This window comes from Halichoeres trimaculatus, unplaced genomic scaffold (assembly GCF_033239565.1).
Source record: "Halichoeres trimaculatus isolate MK-OKI-2021-1 unplaced genomic scaffold, fHalTri1.1 fHalTri1_scaffold_14, whole genome shotgun sequence".
Lineage (NCBI taxonomy): Eukaryota > Metazoa > Chordata > Actinopteri > Labriformes > Labridae > Halichoeres > Halichoeres trimaculatus.
This window is the reverse complement of record NW_027437192.1, coordinates 192,501-212,500: the sequence shown is the minus strand read 5'-3', so window position 1 is coordinate 212,500 and position 20,000 is coordinate 192,501. Positions and strand designations below refer to the sequence as shown.

The window sequence follows — 20,000 nt, the reverse complement described above, 5'->3', positions numbered from 1 at the left end:
CACCCTGCTGTCTCACACTGTGCATGTCTGATGAGCAGTTTCCTGTCATGTGACCTTTGACCTCTCAGTGTAACCAGTGGGGGATGTGATGATGTCATGACTTAGAGTGAGACAGGTAAATGTGACATCACTCTTTGACCTTCAGGTTGTGACTCTGCTGAACGACCTGTACACCTGTTTCGACGCCATCATCGACAACTTTGATGTTTACAAGGTAAACTGTGCTAAGAGAAGCTAAGCTAACAGTCATTAGCCTTTAACTACACATAGGTCATGATGCTAAGTCACTGTGCTAAGCTAAACTTGGCTAGCTGATTCTGGGTGCTGCCCCCAGGTGGAGACGATCGGGGACGCCTACATGGTGGTGTCGGGGCTGCCGGTGAGGAACGGGAAGCTGCACGGGAGGGAGATCGCACGCATGTCGCTGGCTCTGCTGGACGCCGTCAAGAGCTTCAAGATCCGCCACCGCGCCGACCAGCAGCTGAGGCTGCGCATCGGCATCCACAGCGGTCAGTGTGTGTGAGTGTGTGTGTGTGTGTGTTTAACTTTATCTTCAGAAGTGCTTTCAAATGATCTGTATGCACGGCTGTGTGTGTGTGTGTGTGTGTGTGTGTGTGTGTGTGTGTGTGTGTGTGTGTGTGTGTGTGTGTGTGTGTGTGTGTTTACAGGTCCTGTTTGTGCAGGTGTGGTTGGGCTGAAGATGCCCAGGTACTGTCTGTTTGGAGACACAGTTAACACAGCATCACGTATGGAGTCCAACGGAGAAGGTAAAACACACATACACACACACACACACACACACACACACACACACACACACACACACACACACACACACACACACACACACACACACACACACACTGTGTAGTCTGGGTCTGGGTTCTGGAGTCCTTCACCTGATGTTTCTGTGCAGCCCTGAAGATCCACGTGTCCGAGGCGACCCGGGACGTCCTGCAGGAGTTCAGCTGCTTCAAGCTGCAGCTCAGAGGAGAGATCGACATGAAGGGGAAGGGACGACTGAGGACATACTGGCTGCTGGGGGAGGAGACACACTAAGAGAAGGACACACACTAAAGAGAAGGACACACACTAAAGAGAAGGACACACACTAAAGAGAAGGACACACACTGAGAAGGACACACACTAAAGAGAAGGACACACACTGAGAAGGACACACACTTAAGTGAAAGACACACACTAAAGAGAAGGAAACACACTATAGGTAAGGACACACTCTAAAGATAAGGACACAAACTAAAGATAAGGACACAAACTAAAGATAAGGACACAAACTAAAGAGGACACACACTAAAGAGAAGGACACACACTAAAGAGGGGGACACACACTTAAGAGAAGGACACACTCTCAAGAGAAGGACACACACTAAAGAGAGGGACACACTAAAAAAATGGACACAAACTAAAGAGAAGGACACACACTAAAGAGAAGGACACACACTGAGTGGAAAGGACACTCCCTAAGAAGGACACACACTTTAGAGAGCAGACGCAAAGAAGAAAGTGGCAAAGGGAGAGAGGATAAGGAGAACAGGAAGTGAAGGAGACAAGGAGATAAAGAGGTCAAAGGTCACATCCTTTCTTGCTCTTTGACTGAACACTTATGATATTATTTAAAGGGTCAGCTTTTATTTCAGCTCCAGGAAAGTGTACAGAGATTTTCAGATTACAATGCAGACACGTGGTGATGTGCTGTAAGGACAATAAATAAATAAAGCTTTACAATGTGCACAAACATTTGTCAGCTTTGTGTTGTGCTTTTATTTTTTTAACTTCAGAAAACTCTCAACCTCTCATTCATCAGCTCTTGGTGCCTTTATGTCCCTTTAAAGAAAACTGCAGAATAGACTATCAAACAGTGTCCTCAGACATTACCTGTTGAGTTCCTGAGCTCATCTCTAAACCCGGTGTTCACTAAGTTGATGTAAAGTGGATTGTTTCATGAATAAATATCTGATTACGACACAGACTCAGTAATGTGAATAATGGAGAAGTTTTTCTTCTTTTTTAATTAGTAATTAAAATACGCTGTTTTATTTCATTGGAGAAATAAAAAAATAAATAAAGTAACGAAATAATAAAATAAAGTCATCAAATAGTTTCCATGAAGGTGGTTTTTGTCAGCAGCTGCCCAGGGATTGGCTGTAGACCCTCTCCCCCGTCATTGGTCTTGGGGTACGTCACTCAGAGCGTTTCGTCCACTGATTGGTCAGTTTTCCCAGCAAACCCCGCCCTCTTCCTCGGCTCTGTCGGTGCGGATGTCCGTTATGCTGCTGTGTCCGGACAGAGACTCAGAGCGGGACCAAGAGTGAGACAGACCCTGAATAAGTTCTAAAAACACACAGACCAGCACCACTGACCCAGAACGAGACCCCCGCCCCGGAAGGCCCCCCCCAGTTGCTCCGGTACACCGACAGAAACATCCAGAACACCCGGAGTCCCGGCCCCTCTCAGCTCCGCGGGGCCCGGCGAGGCGCGGCGGGAGCAGATGGAGCCTGCACCGGCGAAGGCGAAGCCGCAGGGCCGGCTACTGGTGTCCACTCAGCTGGACGCCAAGGACGAGCTGGAGGAGGTAGGCTGACCCGGGTTACGGTCCGGAGAGGACGGGTGACCCGGGTGGAGACGGTTAGTCCGGGTCATCTGCCAGAGAGAGCAGTCAGAGAGCAGTTAGAGAGAAAAACAATCAGCGGGTACAAAGACTGGCTGCAGCACTCACACACACACACACTCACACACTCAGACAGGCTAACAGCTTAGCACGGGTTAGCTTAGCGCGGCACTCCGGCCCGCTGAGCCCGGAGCAGGTGAGAGAGACTTCCGGTTCACCTGCTCCTGACACGTTACAGGTGATAGGTGGTTTTTATTCACTTAAAACTGAACACAGAGCAACACACACACACCTCACACTGCTAGCCTAGCATGCTAACTTTACCTAAACATGGAGGGGACTGGAAAGTGAGGTATGCGCATGCGCCATGCCCGTTTCACATGTCAAAACTAGAGAAAGTGCTGAACAAAAACATTGAGTGTGTGTGTGTGTGTGTGTGTGTGTGTGTGTGTGTGTATAAATAAACAGTATTTACATGAAAGAGTGTGTGTGTGTGTGTTTTTCTTCAGACTCCATCAGGGTGAAGTGTGTGACTCCTTAGGATGTAGTTCATGTTGTTTTAAGCTCCAGTATTCTGACTGATTCCCCTGTGTGTGTGTGTGTGTGTGTGTGTGTGTGTGTGTGTGTGTGTGTGTGTGTGCGTGCAGCATGCTTAACAAACCTGTCCGTGTGTGTTGGCAGAAGCTGGAGCGGTGCGTTGGGATCGTCCAGGCGTTGACCAATGGGCTGTCAGAGAGAGAGGCTAACGATGCGCTCACGGCTAATGTAAGACATATGTTCTTTTTCTTTCTCACACACACACACACACACACACACACACACACACACACACACACACACACACACACACACACTCACACACACACACACTGTTTACTCGCTGTGATTGCTGCAGGAACATGTGCTGGGAGTTGAACAGGTGTGTGAGCCTGTGCTCCTCAGGTGTCAGACTGATGTTCTGTCTCTACCTGTCTGTCAGTGACACAGCTCAGGTTCGGTCGTCTCACCTGTGCAGAGAGACTCAGATCTGACCTCAGATGTGTCTGGAGTTGAACTTCCTGTCTAACTTCCTGTTTACCTGTGTGCAGGTGTGTAAAGGTCAGCAGCAGCATGAGGAGGTGTGTCTGGGTCTGTTCACGCTGGTCCTCACAGAGGCAACCCAGGCCCAGAGGGTAAGACTCGTCCTGCCCTCATTACCTATGACATCACTGTGACATCATCATGACAGCACAGTGATGTGTGTGTGTGTGTGTGTGTGTCACAGTGTTACAGAGACCTGACGCTGCTGAACAGAGACGGGATGAATGTGATCCTGGTCAAGATCAACCAGATCCTCATGGAGAAGTTCTTAAAGCTGCAGGACGTCCCCAGAACCCAGGTCAGACCAGAACCTGGACTCTTCACAGACATGGGGCAGGGTGTGTGTGTTCATGGCCATGTGAGGAAGTCACAGTGTGTGTGTGTGTCTGTTTGTGCAGCTGGTGTGGCTGGTCAGAGAGCTGGTGAAGAGCGGAGTGATGGGAGCTGACGGAGTCGTGATGACCCTGCTGAAACAGATCGCAGGTCTCACACACACACACACACACACAAATAAATATTAGCACTTCAGAGTCTTTAAGTAAAACCCTGTGCTGATCCAAGCTGTAACACTGTGTGTGCGTGTGTGTGTGTGTGTGTGTGTGTTTCTCCAGGTGGAGATATCTCCTCTAAGAACCTGTGGTTGGCTGAGAGTGTGATGGACATCCTGCTCGACCAGAAGTGAGTCAGAAAGAACCATCTGAGTTGTCTCTGCTAACACACACACACACACACACACACACACACACACACACACACACACACTGTTCCGCTTAGTGGCGGGGCTTTTATTGTGAAGGCTCAGCCTGAGTGTTTCCTGTCCAGAGAGTGGGTGTTGAAGAGCGGGATGCTGATAGCGATGTCTGTCTACACGTACCTCCGCCTCATCGTGGACCATGGCGCCCCAAACCTGCTGTCTCTGCGTCAGAAGGAGGTGGACTTCTGCATCAGTATGCTGAGGGAGAAGGTGAGGAGGAGGAGGAGGAGGAGGAGAGGGAGGAAGGGGACCAGTGATCCTGCCCCCCTTAGTGGTCTCTGTGATAACCCCCCCTGTGTCCCTCTGTTGTCAGTTCATGGAGTGTCTGATCATCGGCAGAGATCTGGTTCGTCTGCTGCAGAACGTTGCTCGGATCCCTGAGATGGAGCTGCTGTGGAAAGACCTGCTGCACAACCCGCAGGTGCTCAGCCCCCAGTTCACAGGTAACACTACACCACCCACAATCCTCAGCTCACAGGTAACACTACACTACCCACAATGCTCAGCTCACAGGTAACACTACACTACCCACAACCCTCAGCTCTCAGGTAACACTACACTACCCACAACCCTCAGCTCTCAGGTAACACTACACTACCCACAATGCTCAGCTCACAGGTAACACTACACTACCCACAATGCTCAGCTCACAGGTAACACTACACTACCCACAATGCTCAGCTCACAGGTAACACTACACTACCCACAACCCTCAGCTCTCAGGTAACACTACACTACCCACAACCCTCAGCTCTCAGGTAACACTACACTACCCACAACCCTCAGCTCTCAGGTAACACTACACTACCCACAATCCTCAGCTCACAGGTAACACTACACTACCCACAATCCTCACAGATTTTCAAACCCCCCCAGGTGTTCTCCAGCTGCTGACGGCTCGAACCTCCAGGAAGTTTCTGGCGTGTCGTCTCACTCCAGACATGGAAACTAAACTGCTGTTCATGACCTCCAGGGTAAGGCACTCTGTACACACACACACACACACACACACACACACACACACACACACACACTCTGTCACAGGGTGTATACTCTGCAGGTACTCAGGTGTGCAGTGATAACTTGTCCACAGTCGGCGCCATGTTGAGCAGCTGGAGCTTCTGATCAGGTGTGTCTGACCTCTTTGATCTTACCTGTGCTCAGGTGCGCTTCGGGCAGCAGAAGCGGTACCAGGACTGGTTCCAGAGACAGTACCTGTCTACAGCAGAGAGCCAATCACTGCGCTGCGATCTGATTCGATACATCTGTGGCGTGGTCCACCCGTCCAATGAGGTGCTGAGCTCTGACATCCTACCACGCTGGGCCATCATTGGCTGGTTGCTCACCACCTGCACGGTAAGTGGGCGGAGCCTAAGAGATCTAACAGGCGGATTCAGAAGTCAGAAACCAATCAGCTGATCTCTGTCCACAGTCAAACGTTGCTGCATCCAACGCCAAGCTGGCGCTCTTCTACGATTGGCTGTTCTTCAACCCTGAGAAAGACAGCATAATGAACATAGGTACACACACACACACACACACACACTCCACAATAAACACACACCTGGACCTGGAGCAGCAGGTGGGCGTGGAGCTGTCTCTCCCTGCGCACGAACTGACAGGCTTTTATTTTTCAGAGCCCGCCATCCTGGTGATGCATCACTCCATGAAACCACACCCCGCCATCACCGCCACGCTGCTGGACTTCATGTGCAGGGTACCACACACACTCACACAAACGCACACACACACACACACACACACACACACACACACACACTTATTTTGATGCAGATGCTGGGGCTCATGGGAAATGTAGTTCTGAGATGGAGTAAAAAATAGTGACTACTTCCTTTAATCATGTTTTTCTCACACCCTTCTTTCCTGTAACCTCTGCCTCCTTGTTTCCTTTCCTGTGTCCTTTTTCTTGTCTCCTCAGATCATTCCTCACTTCTTTCCTCCGCTGGAGTCTCAGGTGCGTCAGGGGGTCTTCAACTCGCTCACCTTCATCATGGAGAAGAGAGTGCTGGCGTAAGACACACACACAAACACACACACACAAACTCAAACTATCAGTCGACAATGATTGGTTATTGATAATTATTGATTGATAATTATTGATTATTGTCTGACAGTTGCTCCTTCTCTCCCCCACAGTCATCTGGCTCCTCTCTTTGATAACCCAAAGTTAGATCGTGAACTTCGATCGATGCTCAGAGAGAGATTCCCAGAGTTCTGCAGCTCGCCATCGCCCCCTACGGAAGGTAACATATCTGTAGAATTACTCACACACACACACACACACACACACACGCGCACACACACACACACACACACACACACACAGGTCTTTAGCTGAATCAGAAAAAAAACAGACCAAATCATTTTAACTGTTTCTGTGTGTGTGTGTGTGTGTGTGTGTGTGTGTGTGTGTGTGTGTGTAGTTAAGATGGAGGAGTCGGTTGCCATGGAGATGGAGAACCACATGTTGGATAAGGAGGACGTTGGCTATGACACGACGGAGGCGACCTTCAGTGACGATGAGGAGGAGGTCAACAACAAAGGTGAGTCACCTGGTTACCATGGTTACTGGGTTTGACTGGTTCAACCAGAAGGAATCTCAGTTTAACCAGTTTGGCCCAGTCTCAGCTGTTTGAATCTCCCAGCTGATGACATCATACTCTGTCCACCAATCACCGTGCAGGAAAGAAGAGGGAGTTCAGGTTCCATCCAATCAAAGAGGCTGTGATCGAGGAGCCCGCTGACATCACACCCTGGCTGGACCAATTAGACGACACTATGAAGGAGAAAGTCCAGGGGCTGCAAAAGACCAGGTAAGTCCTGTGGCAGTCCTCCTTCAGGTCCTCAGATGAGTACAGATGGTGACTGACGGCTCTCTGTCTGCAGCGACACGGAGACGCAGTGCGAGGTCATGCAGGAGATCGTAGACCTGATCCTGGAGGTGGGTCACACACTCAGCTGATCTGGACCCTGGCTCTGACCCATGTGGGCCCTGACCCCAATCCTGGTCTGTGTCTTTCAGGAGGACTTTGACACGGAGCAGATGTCCTCCCTGGCTTCCTGTCTGGCTGAGCTGTTCAAAGATCACTTCAGAGGAGACGTCCTGCCCGAGGAGATCACCGAGGAGTAAGACCTTAGTCCAGCTCCGTCTGCCGCGTGCAGGGACCAGGTCCTTTAGAGTCCACCTTACTTAACCAGGTCACTGAGTAACAGGGACCAGGTCCTCAGAGTCCACACAGAGTCCACTATCCTTAACCAGGTCACTGAGTAACAGGGACCAGGTCCTCAGAATCCACTGTACTCCACCAGGTCACTGAGTAACAGGGACCAGGTCCTCAGAGTCCACACAGAGTCCACTATCCTTAACCAGGTCACTGAGTAACAGGGACCAGGTCCTCAGAATCCACTGTACTCCACCAGGTCACTGAGTAACAGGGACCAGGTCCTCAGAGTCCACACAGAGTCCACTATCCTTAACCAGGTCACTGAGTAACAGGGACCAGGTCCTCAGAATCCACTGTACTCCACCAGGTCACTGAGTAACAGGGACCAGGTCCTCAGAGTCCACACAGAGTCCACTATCCTTCACCAGGTTACTGAGTTACAGGGACCAGGTCCTCAGAATCCACTGTACTCCACCAGGTCACTGAGTAACAGGGACCTGGTCCTTTAGAGTCCACACAGAGTCCACTATCCTTTACCAGGTCACCAAGTATCATAGACCAGGTCCTCAGAGTCCACTGTCAGGTCTCTACCAAGTCTGTCACTGAAGACACAAACCACTCCCAGGATAAGACCAGAGAAGACTCTGACCCCTGTGTGCTGTGCTCACCTGTCTGGTCTGACCTGTCTCTCTGCTCACCTATCTGACCTGTCTGTCTCTCTGCCCACCTGTCTGACCTGTCTGTCTGGTCTTACCTGTCTGTCTGGTCTGACCTGTCTCTCTGCCCACCTGTCTGACCTGTCTGTCTCTCTCAGGTCCCTGGAGGACTCGGTGTGCCGCCCGGTCTGTCTGATCTTCAGGAACCTGGTGACCATGCAGGAGGATAACTCGGGTTTCTCGGTGCTGCTCGACATGTTGGCCGAGTTCTACCAGAAACAGCCCAAGATCGGCTACCACCTGCTCTACTACCTGAAGGCCAGGTGAGGTGATGTCAGAGGTGACCTCACTCCTCTGCCACAGAGAAAGTAGAAACATGACATCATTTCCTGTGTGTCCTTCCTGTGTGTGTGTGTGTGTGTGTGTGTGTGTGTGTGTGTGTGTGTGTGTGTGTGTGTGTGTGTGTGTGTGTGTGTGTGTGTGTGTGTGTGTGTGTGTGTGTGTGTGTGTGTGTGCCTGCAGCAAAGCGGCCAATGGTAAGATGATGCTGTACGAGTCGTTTGCTCAGGCCACGGCGCTCGGTGACCTGCACACCTGTCTGATGATGGACATGAAGGCGTGTCAGGAGGACGATGTCCGGCTGCTCTGCTACCTCACACCCTCCATCTACACAGAGGTACACACACACACACACACACACACACACACACACACACACAGTCCAGGGTTAGAGCTCATTGTTTCTTTTCGATCAGTTTCCAGACGAGACGCTGCGGAGCGGCGAGCTGCTCAACATGATCGTCGCCGTCATCGACTCAACGCAGGTAACTGATCGATCGTTAAGAAATCTGATACACACCTTTAGTCCACAGCTGCTCACACCTGTGTGTGTGTGTGTGTGTGTGTGTGTGTGTGTGTGTGTGTGTAGCTGCAGGAGCTGATGTGTCATGTGATGATGGGGAACCTGGTGATGTTCAGGAAGGACTCAGTGCTCAACATCCTCAGTAAGTCTCTCACACACACACACACACACACACACACACACACACACACACACACACAAGCAAATACACCGTCCCTAAAGCTGAACTGCTTCTGTGTGTGTGTGTGTGTGTGTGTGTGTGTGTGTGTGTGTCCACAGTCCAGTCTCTTGACTGGGAGACCTTTGAGCAGTACAGCACCTGGCAGCTGTTCCTGGCTCACAGTATCCCTCTGGAGACCATCATCCCCATCCTGCAGCACCTCAAGTACAAAGGTGAGAGTCCACCAATCACAGAGCAGCTCTCAGTCTGTCTGACCAATCACAGAGCAGCTCTCAGTCTGTCTGACCAATCACAGAGCAGCTCTCTGTCTGTCTGACCAATCACAGAGCAGCTCTCAGTCTGTCTGACCAATCACAGAGCAGCTCTCAGTCTGTCTGACCAATCACAGAGCAGCTCTCAGTCTGTCTGACCAATCACAGAGCAGCTCTCAGTCTGTCTGACCAATCACAGAGCAGCTCTCAGTCTGTCTGACCAATCACAGAGCAGCTCTCAGTCTGACCCTCTCCCTGTGTGTGTTGCAGAACACCCTGAGGCCTTATCCTGTCTGCTGCTGCAGCTTCGAAGAGAGAAGTAAACACACACACACACACACACACACACACACACAGAGTCATGGGGGTGTTACCTGTCTCACTCTCTGCCTGTCTGTCTCTGTCAGGCCCAGTGAGGAGATGGTGAAGATGGTCCTGAGTCGTCCGTGTCACCCTGAGGACCAGTTCACCACCAGCATCCTGAGACACTGGGCGTCCAAGTACGACGACACGCTGGGAGAGCACATCAAGGCCCAGCTGATCAAGAACAACAACCAGCCCCGCAAGAGGCAGAGGTGAGGGGGGGGGGCTGCTTATGGGGAAGTCAATGAATGAGGTGTGACCTCATGGGGGCGCTGAGTGACCTCATGGGGGCGCTGAGTCGGGCTGCAGCGATTAGTCGACATAATCAACTACGTCAACGATAAAAATTCATCGACGCAATTTAATAGTCGACACGTCGTATTATAGTTTTTCTTGTGGTTGTCACATGGTGAAATCGAACACCAGGGGGTAATACTCATCTGTACCTTCAGCTCACAGCATGAGGTGCTGTGTTAGTGGACACTTTTATGGGTAAAGATCACTAAGTTCATACGTGAGGAATACTGATGAGGAAAAATCTCCACTCCCAGAGAGCGCTGTGCGCTGACGGAGGCTCTGCATCTGCGGCTTGGACAGCCTGACAGCTCCCGGAGTTTAGCGTCTGATAACGTGATTTAGAGAGTCTCCTTCACAAATCCTTCACAAATTAACCATAGTTTACTCCACTTTAAAAATAATGATTAGTTGCAGCCCTATTGGACTGTCAGAGTAAACAGACTGGCCTTTTTATTTTTATCATTTTATTCTATATTTTGCATTTTGCTGTGAAAAACAGTGTTTATTTAACTCTGTTATGAGAGAGATCGTTTTGGCATTTATTTGAAAACATTATGGTTTCGAAATAATTAAACAACAGAAAAATAATCGTTAGACTAATCGTCCGATTAACTGTTACATTAGTCGACTAATCGATAAAATAATCGCCCGATTTATTGGGGGCACTGAGTGACCTCATGGGGGCACTGAGTGACCTCATGTGGGCGCTGAGTGACCTCATGGGGGCGCTGAGTGACCTCATGTGGGCGCTGAGTGACCTCATGGGGGCGCTGAGTGACCTCATGTGGGCGCTGAGTGACCTCATGGGGGCGCTGAGTGACCTCATGTGGGCGCTGAGTGACCTCATGTGGGCGCTGAGTGACCTCATGTGGGCGCTGAGTGACCTCATGGGGGCGCTGAGTGACCTCATGTGGGCGCTGAGTGACCTCATGGGGGCGCTGAGTGACCTCTTGGGGGCGCTGAGTGACCTCTTGGGGGCGCTGAGTGACCTCATGTGGGCGCTGAGTGACCTCATGTGGGCGCTGAGTGACCTCTTGGGGGCGCTGAGTGACCTCTTGGTGTCTCTGTCCTCAGTCTGAGGAGCTCCAGCAGTAAACTGGCTCAGCTGACCCTGGAACAGATCCTGGAGCACATGGACAACCTGAGACTGAGCCTGAGCAACACCAAGAACAACTGTGAGTCTGCACACACACACACACACACACACACACACTGTCACACACACACACACACACACACACACACACACACACACACACGGGTTGATTATCGGTCATTGAGAATAACGGTGTGTGTCCGTCAGTCTTCACTCAGACTCCGATCCTCCAGGCTCTGCAGCACGTTCAGGCCAGCTGTGACGAGGCCCACAAAATGAGGTACACACACACACACACACACACACACAGAGTGACTACAATATGCTTGGTTCTGATGACATCACTTCCTCTTCAGGTTCAGTGACCTGTTCGCCCTGGCCGAGGAGTACGAGGACTCTCAGGCGAAGCCTCCCAAGTCTCGCCGTAAGGCCCCGGCCACCTCGCCGCGCTCCAGGAAAGGAGCAGCTCCGCCCACCAACAATGAGGAGGAGAGCGCCTCAAGCAGTGCCTCGGTACGTCCCTGCTGCCAGGTCACAGGTTGACTTGATAAAAGGGGTCACATGGTTTAATGGGGTCACATGGTTTAAAGGGGTCACATGGTTTAAAGGGGTCACATGGTTTAAAAGGGTCACATGGTTTAAAAGGGTCACATGGTTTAAAGGGGTCACATGGTTTAAAAGGGTCACATGGTTTAAAGGGGTCACATGGTTTAAAGGGGTCACATGGTTTAAAAGGGTCACATGGTTTAAAGGGGTCACATGGTTTAAAGGGGTCACATGGTTTAAAGGGGTCACATGGTTAGGGTTAGGGTTAGGGTTAGGTCACATGGTCATGAGGTCACATCCTGTGTCTGTGTTCCAGGAGGAGGAGGACTCGAAGCCCAAAGCGCCGAAGAGGAAGAGGAAAGGCTCATCAGCCGTGGGCTCTGACAGCGACTGATGGACTCTCCAAACCAATAAGACGCCCCGACCACTGGAAGAGGCCACGCCCCCTTTATGATGACAAGCACTTTCTTCTGTGGAGCAGGCACGGCGTTGACGTGCCACACGCTGGTAATCCTTGGGAGTGCGTGACTCTTTCAGGAGACGGTTTCCATGGAGAGGGGACCTGACAGGTCAAAGGTCGCCACTCAGCTCCATGTGGTCGATCTCCCATGATGCACTGGGAGGAAATACTGAACTGAACCAGCACAAAGACGTTTTTAGTGAGGACATGTGGACGCTGAATGAGGTTGTTTCTGGATTTTCTTTTCTTTTTTAAAGTTCCTTTTCTTTTGGACTCTTATCGTGGAGGAAGCTAACTTCCTGCTGTTTTTAGCAGTTCCTTCCTGTTTGTCCCGCTGCAGTAAAACACCCTGGTCTGTTGTGAACATGTTGGAAGAGTCTTGATATAAAACCAGAAATTTGTCTCGTGTTGACATCTTTTTGTCACAGCAGAGTGAGGGGGCGGGGCCAGCGTTTAAAGGAACATTACAACATTTTTTACAGCGTTAAGCTGAGATAACAGGGATGTCTGGGAGCAGTGTGGTGGTTTCTCCTGGTCTGTGTACTTTGTGACTGTTGATGAAAAATGAGACGTGAGAAATCTGATGTTTGAGATAATAAATAAACCTTTCAAGGAAAACTCTGAGGCAGACAGGTGAGATACAGCAGGAGGATGACATCATCAGCGCGGCGTGTTTCAGTATGATGACGTCAGGAGGACGAAGAGCGAGAAAAGAATCTGAATTTATCACCAGACACAAAAACAGAGCTCCTGCTTTTAAGGCTCCTACATCGTCACTCTCTACTTCCTGTTTGTGTGATTTTTAAAGGTGGGCTCTGCTGGAGTTCTGGTTCCCTGTCAGAAAACTCAACATTCAAACTGGCTCCGCCTCCCTGGCTCAGCTCACACCCACAGCCTGCGAGCCAGACACAGACACTAACACACATACACACATACACACATACACACATACACACACACACACATACACAGGCCAGAAAAGACGACTGAGCAGGATTAGTCCCGTAACACATGACTTTTAGATTTTTTTAAGAAAATTCTGCAGACAAGCGCAAGATTGAATCAAACACTAATTCAAATCTTTATTGAAATAAACACATGTACGATTATCAGAGGCAGCACCTGGTCCACAGGGGGCGCTGGAGTCATCAGAGGCAGCACCTGGTCCACAGGGGGCGCTGGAGTCATCAGAGGCAGCACCTGGTCCACAGGGGGCGCTGGAGTCATCAGAGGCAGCACCTGGTCCACAGGGGGCGCTGGAGTCATCAGAGGCAGCACCTGGTCCACAGGGGGCGCTGGAGTCATCAGAGGCAGCACCTGGTCCACAGGGGGCGCTGGAGTCATAAGAGGCAGCACCTGGTCCACAGGGGGCGCTGGAGTCATCAGAGGCAGCACCTGGTCCACAGGGGGCACCAAAAGAAAAACTACAGGCTCCTCAAAGGAGCTTTAAATGGAAAAACCTCAGTGATCTCTGACAGTGAGGTGGTTTCTCTCTGTGGGGTCTTACCTGTTCAGGGTTGTGGTCACCTGATCAGTTCACCGTGTTCACACACACACACACACACACACACACACACACACACACACACACCTGCCTGCTGCTCTGATTAGTTGATTGGACCCACCTGCTGCTGCTCATATAAACCACAGACACCTGTCACACAGGTAAAAGGACTCTGCTGATCCAGACCAGCTCATCAGGACTCTACTGATCCAGACCAGTTGATCAGGACTCTAGTGATCCAGACCAGTTGATCAGGACTCCACTGATCCAGATTCAGGTCAGTGAGACCATCTCCAGGTTCAGGTCTGGGTCTGTCTTCAGAAAGAAGAGCAGATGATGACATCAGTTCCTGTCCTGAAGGTTTTACCTGTTACAGGTGTTCTCACCTTTAGAGGATCAGGACAGGAAATGATGTAACACTGAAGCAGGTCTCTGATCCGACCCGGTCCACGCTCCTGACCCAGTCTCTGCTCTCTGACTCCTGCAGACTGTCGTCATGTCCTCTGGATCATCTCTGAGGAATCTGGTTCTGACTCCAGACCGGATCCCGAGCTTCTTTGTCCCATCCCGCAGCCCCTTCCTCTCTCCACGGCCTCGCCTGACCTCGTCAGACCGGACCAGACTTCTGTCCGACCATGATGATGACGGTCCAGAAACGAGTCCTCCTGCAGACCCTCAGTCCAGGAGCCTGCTGCGCCTGCCCACGCCCCGGGTCAGACGACCCCGCCCAGCAGAAGACTCTCAGGATGTGGACTTGACGACCCGTGCAGCGCTGTCACTGCCCCACGTGGGGAAGGTGACCACACCCTACGGCTTCCGGGCCGTGCTGGCTGCTAGCCCCTGCACCCGTCGCAGGGAGTCCCTGTTTCACCGGAACAAACCGGTCACCGTGACGGTGATGGATGAGGACCTGCAGGACTCAGAGGCCACTCTCACCCGGGTCAGCACGCAGCCTGTCAGAGCGCTGGGCCGGCAGGTTCTGAAGGAGCTGAAGAGACCTGCCGCCATGCTGAAGGCTCTAAGCCCCGCCCCCAGGAGGTGATGCACCTGTCAGGTGGATGTGTGGAGTCAGAAGAGTGTGTTTATGTTTTAATGTGAAGTTTTAATAAAGTGACATGATGTGACCTTTGACCTCCTTCATCCTTTACTCTGAGAAAACACAACAATCCAACATGTGACATGTCGCCCCCTGTGGGCCACTCTGGGAAACTTTCATCAAAGTCTTTAACTGTCCTTTCAAAATAAAAGCCAAATCACCCAATATAGTCAGCGACAAACCTGACACTTTGATAACAAACGCACCTGAAACTCTCTGAATTTACACCTGGAGGTTCATGATGGACCGAGACGCTCACATTCAGATACAAACAACATCAACATGAAACCACCGAACAGCTGACCAACTGTTCGATCAGTCCAAGTCACTAAACTGAGATACAAATATATGCTCTATTTTTTTCTCTGTGTGAAATTCAATTCAGAAAAGCTTTATTGGAATGACAAACATACCTTAACATGGCCAGAGCAGATGAACACAGTCAAACTGACTTTACAGACATGAAGCTGAAACAGAACAGAAAATGAATGAGAAGAAACTTTCTCTCTGTTCGTTTGGAAAATTACTGAATCACATCGATTCATTTCAAAGAGTTGATGGTTCGATAACATAAGGTGTGCAGAGTGTTTATGATTTACACATTTAGAGGGGGACCAGTCAAAAGCCTGAGCACACACCCTCAGTCCCTGTGAATGAGGGTCCTGGTCCTGGCTCTGGTCCTGGTCCTGGCTCTGGTCCTGGTCCTGGCTCTGGTTGAGGGTGGTTTCAGTCCTCCTCCTGTCTCGATAGGGGGCGGTAATGCTCCTCAGAGCTGAGCGCTTCCCGCCTTCCAAGAGGAAGAACGTGCCCCCTTAGCCGTGACGTCACTCCGGATATGTAGTTTTTGAGCTGAGTCTCTTCGTGGCGGTAAGTGAGTTTCTTCTCTGACTCTAACCCGTTTTAAACCCGGTTCACCCACTCCAGTGCTGGACCGGGACCCAGACTTCGGGACTGAACGGGGGTCGGACCCGGTCCTGTTTGGTACCGGGTCAGCGGTTCGGCCCGTTAGCTGTGTGGTGTTACAGTTAGCTGTTAGCCGTTAGCCTGTTAGCACAGGAGCAGAGTTGGATGTGAAGATGAACACAGACAGATTAAAAACAGCGATAATCCAGATTAAACCTGACAGACTGACCCCAGGTCTGATCAGAAACATGAAAAAAGAAACAGAACAGAGATAATTTCATTTTCCAGCCTGAGGCTCCTCAGGTCCAGAGTTACAGGATGCTCTCTGCAAACAGCTCAATCTGGGAATATTCACCCTGTGAGGATTAATCTGAGATTACAACTTTTATTCCCTGTGTCTGAAATGTTTAACTGTAAATGATGTCACTGATTTTTCCTTAATTATAAATGATGTCACTGATTTTTCCTTAATTATAAATGATGTCACTGATTTTTCCTTAATTATAAATGATGTCACTGATTATTCCTTAATGATAAATGATGTCACTGATTTTTCCTTAATGATAAATGATGTCACTGATTATTCCTTAATGATAAATGATGTCACTGATTTTTCCTTAATTATAAATGATGTCACTGATTTTTCCTTAATTATAAATGTCACTGATTTTTCCTTAATTATAAATGATGTCACTGATTATTCCTTAATTATAAATGATGTCACTGATTTTTCCTTAATTATAAATGATGTCATTAATGATGTCACCTCAGAGGTCATGTGTCTGCACTATGAACCCGTTTCACAAACGCCACAAACTGAGCCCGACCAGCTCCGTCCCTCCTGCTGGATCGCCACGACCCGGTCCTCAGCTGCCCTCCCATGGTGCCATGCTGCAGCCTCCACCTGCAGGGGGCGGAGCCAGACAGGAGGAGGAGGATGACGCTTACCTGGTGGTGGAGGAAGACACGACGGATTCCAGCCTCATCATCACCCTGGGTAACAGCACGCACACGCACACACACGCACGCACACGCACGCACCCACGCACGCACGCACGCACCAGAAGACATGAATTCATATGTCAATCTGTGTCTCACCTGTCTGTCTGTCTGTGTTTTACCTGTCTGTGTGTCTCACCTGTCTGTCTGTCTGTGTTTTACCTGTCCGTGTGTCTCACCTGTCTGCCTGTCTGTGTGTCTCACCTGTCTGTGTTTTACCTGTCTGTGTGTCTCACCTGCCTGTCTGTCTGTGTTTTACCTGTCTGTGTGTCTCACCTGCCTGTCTGTCTGTGTTTTACCTGTCTGTGTGTCTCACCTGTCTGTCTGTCTGTGTGTCTCACCTGTCTGTCTGTGTTTAACCTGTCTGTGTGTCTCACCTGTCTGTCTGTCTGTGTCCCACCTGTCTGTCTGTCTGTGTCTCACCTGTCTGTCTGACTGTGTTTTACCTGTCTGTGTTTCACCTGTCTCTCTGACTGTGTTTTACCTGTCTGTTTGTCTCACCTGTCTGTGTCTCACCTGTCTGTCTGTCTGTGTGTCTCACCTGTCTGTCTGTCGGTGTTTTACCTGTCTGTGTCTCAGAGGACAGTCAGGTTGGTGGGAAGGTCTTGAGGAGGAGGTCTGGGAGAAAGAGAAAGAGGAAACCCACAACGGAGAACGTCAGAGTGGGCGGAGCCTCAGAGAGTGAGGAGGAGGCGGAGTCTACAGTCGATATGGAGATCAGCAGACAGCTCGACCAATCACTGGAGACCAAGTCCAAACAACACAACCTGACCACGGTCAACGTCAGGAACATCATCCATGTGAGTCCAGACCAGGTCCAGGACCAGCTGATCCCCAGTATCAGCTGGTTTCAGAGCTCACTGTCAGGGAGTTTTCATGTCGTCCATCTTTATGTGAAACTCATACATGTTTGACCTCTGACCTACAGGAAGTGATCACTAATGAGCATGTGGTGGCCATGATGAAAGCCGCCATCAACGAGACCGAGGCCATTCCTCCCTTTGTGAGTGTTAGCCAATCAGGACACAGAAAAGTCACTGGATACACGACAGGATATCAGATTATGATCATTAATCAGATTAACCACAGAATGAAATCAGATTATAATCATTAATCAGATTAACCACAGAATGAAATCAGATTATAATCATTAATCAGATTAACCACAGAATGAAATCAGATTATAATCATTAATCAGATTAACCAAAGAACGATATCAGATTATAATCATTAATCAGATTAACCACAGAATGAAATCAGATTATAATCATTAATCAGATTAACCACAGTTACTGGGATGATATAAATTACCAGGTTATGAAAGAAAAGATGAAGCAGATCAATAATCTGTGTTTTCTCTTCGTCAGGAGCCCAAAATGACTCGATCCAAGTTCAAAGAAGTGGTAGAGAAAGGAGTGGTGAGACAACCTGCCTGTCTGCCTGTCTGTCTGTCTGTCTGTCTGCCTGCCTGCCTGTCTGTCTGTCTGTCTGCCTGTCTGTCTGCCTGTCTGTCTGCCTGCCTGTCTGTCTGCCTGTCTGCCTGTCTGTCTGTCTGTCTGCCTGTCTGTCTGTCTGTCTGTCTGCCTGTCTGTCTGTCTGTCTGTCTGTCTTTCTTTCTGTCTGTCTGTCTGTCTGCCTGTCTGTCTGCCTGCCTGTCTGTCTGCCTGTCTGCCTGTCTGTCTGTCTGTCTGTCTGTCTGCCTGTCTGCCTGCCTGTCTGTCTGTCTGTCTACCTGTCTGTCTGCCTGTCTGTCTGCCTGTCTGTTTCTTTCTCTGTCTCACCTCTCTGTCTCTGTCAGGTGATTCCAGCCTGGAACATTTCTCCAATTAAGAAGAGCAGTGATGTAATCAAGGTAAGTGCCTTTGTTGTTAGTCAGCTGTCTGTCATGTGATCAAAGGTCAGCTGTCAGTCATGTGATCAAAGGTCAGCTGTCAGTCATGTGATCAAAGGTCAGCTGTCAGTCATGTGATCAAAGGTCAGCTGTCAGTCATGTGATCAAAGGTCAGCTGTTTTTATTCAAAGTGTTTTTTAATAATTTATTCTAACATAAGTTAATGTCAGAGCTCTTATTTTGAAAGGACAATCAGTTAACTTCCCCTTGTGTCCAGGCTCCTCAGTTTGTTGACATCCCGCTGGCTGAGGAAGACTCCTCTGATGAAGAGTACCATCCTGATGAGGAGGAGGAGGATGAAACCGCTGAAGATGTGAGGCTCGATTCTGATTGGCTGCTGCTCCCCTCAACCCTAATAAAGGATTAATGTGTGTGTGCGTGTGTGTGTGTGTGTGTGTGTGTGTGCAGACCTTCCAGGAGAGTGACATGGAGAGCTCGGCCTCCTCCCCCCGGGGGAGTCGTCTGAGTCGTGGGGAGGAGGACAGCTGCAGCCCCTGGCAGGTAACAGAGCAGCAGGTGCATGATGTCATAGTTTACCTGGGACTCCTCAGGTGTGTGTGGCGTTGTGACTGAGCAGCAGATGTGTGTGTGTGTTCCAAGCACTGACACAGTGACGGATTAGTTTCATGGTTAACAGGTGATCAGAAAGAGCCCACCTCATTGGCTGATCAGTTTACGGTTGGGTAGACGTGATGGTCAGGTGATGTATTTGCTTCCTGTTTAAACTTAAAGCCCCGCCCCCTCAGCCTCCATGTGTTTGTGTTGTTTCCTCCTCCTCAGACTTCTCGCTGCCGCTCCAGGCGTTTGAGAGCAGCCTCCTTCACCATGGGCCCGCCCCCTCCTCCTAAAGCTCCGCCCCACAGGGCCATGCCTGACAGCAGCTTCCTGGAGAAGCTCCACGCCGTGGAAGAGGAGCTCGCCGTGTGCCTGGAGCCGTACCCGGTGAGAGAGAGGGGCCGCTCAGAGATTAGAGATGATAAGATTAGTGCCAAGGATTAACTGTTCTCTGTAACTAATGATTAATCTGTAACCGATTATTAATCTGTAACTGATAATTAATCTGTGACTGATAATTAATCTGTAACTGATTATTAATCTGTGACTGATAATTAATCTGTGACTGATAATTAATCTGTAACTAATGATTAATCTGTAACTGATTATTAATCTGTCACTGATGATTAATCTGTGACTGATGATTAATCTGTAACTAATGATTAATCTGTAACTGATTATTAATCTGTCAC

General features: G+C 49.8%; 4 protein-coding genes across 7 annotated transcripts in view; all 4 read left to right on the top strand.

Annotated features, from left to right (window-relative positions):
* npr1a (natriuretic peptide receptor 1a) overlaps positions 1-1,132 on the top strand; it is a 24,507-nt gene extending 23,375 nt beyond the window's left edge. For all 4 annotated transcript variants that reach the window (XM_074686182.1, XM_074686184.1, XM_074686181.1 and 1 more), the window contains 4 exons: positions 146-214; positions 335-509; positions 669-767; positions 917-1,132. In XM_074686182.1, coding sequence (XP_074542283.1) covers positions 146-214; positions 335-509; positions 669-767; positions 917-1,059 — 486 coding nt within the window. In that variant the 3' untranslated portion in view covers positions 1,060-1,132. The remainder of the gene's footprint in view (positions 1-145; positions 215-334; positions 510-668; positions 768-916) is intronic.
* Positions 1,133-2,485: 1,353 nt separating this feature from the next.
* Positions 2,486-13,244, top strand: ints3 (integrator complex subunit 3). The gene is made up of 29 exons (XM_074686185.1): positions 2,486-2,593; positions 3,311-3,394; positions 3,718-3,801; positions 3,894-4,007; positions 4,108-4,192; positions 4,321-4,387; positions 4,532-4,673; positions 4,777-4,906; positions 5,340-5,437; positions 5,628-5,819; positions 5,896-5,983; positions 6,101-6,180; positions 6,403-6,494; positions 6,621-6,727; positions 6,908-7,027; positions 7,168-7,297; positions 7,371-7,425; positions 7,507-7,610; positions 8,463-8,627; positions 8,827-8,980; positions 9,060-9,128; positions 9,233-9,308; positions 9,446-9,559; positions 9,869-9,917; positions 10,006-10,173; positions 11,333-11,433; positions 11,562-11,634; positions 11,711-11,867; positions 12,217-13,244. Exons 1-29 carry the CDS (start codon positions 2,510-2,512, stop codon positions 12,292-12,294), a joined length of 3,060 nt encoding a protein of 1,019 aa, XP_074542286.1. The 5' UTR covers positions 2,486-2,509; the 3' UTR covers positions 12,295-13,244.
* Positions 13,245-14,041: 797 nt separating this feature from the next.
* Positions 14,042-14,988, top strand: LOC141803301 (C2 calcium-dependent domain-containing protein 4C-like). Its single transcript, XM_074687263.1, has 2 exons — positions 14,042-14,141; positions 14,352-14,988. The coding sequence occupies exon 2, from the start codon at positions 14,361-14,363 to the stop codon at positions 14,904-14,906; it is 546 nt and encodes a 181-aa protein (XP_074543364.1). The 5' UTR covers positions 14,042-14,141; positions 14,352-14,360; the 3' UTR covers positions 14,907-14,988.
* Positions 14,989-15,775: 787 nt separating this feature from the next.
* Positions 15,776-20,000, top strand: part of gon4la (gon-4 like a) — a 13,748-nt gene continuing 9,523 nt past the window's right edge. Inside the window, exons 1-9 of the mRNA XM_074687444.1 lie at positions 15,776-15,827; positions 16,635-16,860; positions 17,442-17,662; positions 17,791-17,865; positions 18,230-18,280; positions 18,661-18,714; positions 18,971-19,066; positions 19,162-19,254; positions 19,534-19,695. Of these exons, the coding sequence (XP_074543545.1) occupies positions 16,653-16,860; positions 17,442-17,662; positions 17,791-17,865; positions 18,230-18,280; positions 18,661-18,714; positions 18,971-19,066; positions 19,162-19,254; positions 19,534-19,695 (960 nt within the window). The 5' untranslated portion in view covers positions 15,776-15,827; positions 16,635-16,652. The remainder of the gene's footprint in view (positions 15,828-16,634; positions 16,861-17,441; positions 17,663-17,790; positions 17,866-18,229; positions 18,281-18,660; positions 18,715-18,970; positions 19,067-19,161; positions 19,255-19,533; positions 19,696-20,000) is intronic.

Excerpts from the sequence above, each read along its gene's own strand:
- ints3 (XM_074686185.1), top strand. The coding sequence starts at position 2,510 with ATGGAGCCTGCACCGGCGAAGGCGAAGCCGCAGGGCCGGCTACTGGTG. Across the intron at positions 5,438-5,627 it reads TGCTGTTCATGACCTCCAGG|GTGCGCTTCGGGCAGCAGAA; the intron begins GTAAGGCACTCT and ends ACCTGTGCTCAG. Across the intron at positions 10,174-11,332 it reads CAGCCCCGCAAGAGGCAGAG|TCTGAGGAGCTCCAGCAGTA; the intron begins GTGAGGGGGGGG and ends CTCTGTCCTCAG.
- LOC141803301 (XM_074687263.1), top strand. The coding sequence starts at position 14,361 with ATGTCCTCTGGATCATCTCTGAGGAATCTGGTTCTGACTCCAGACCGG.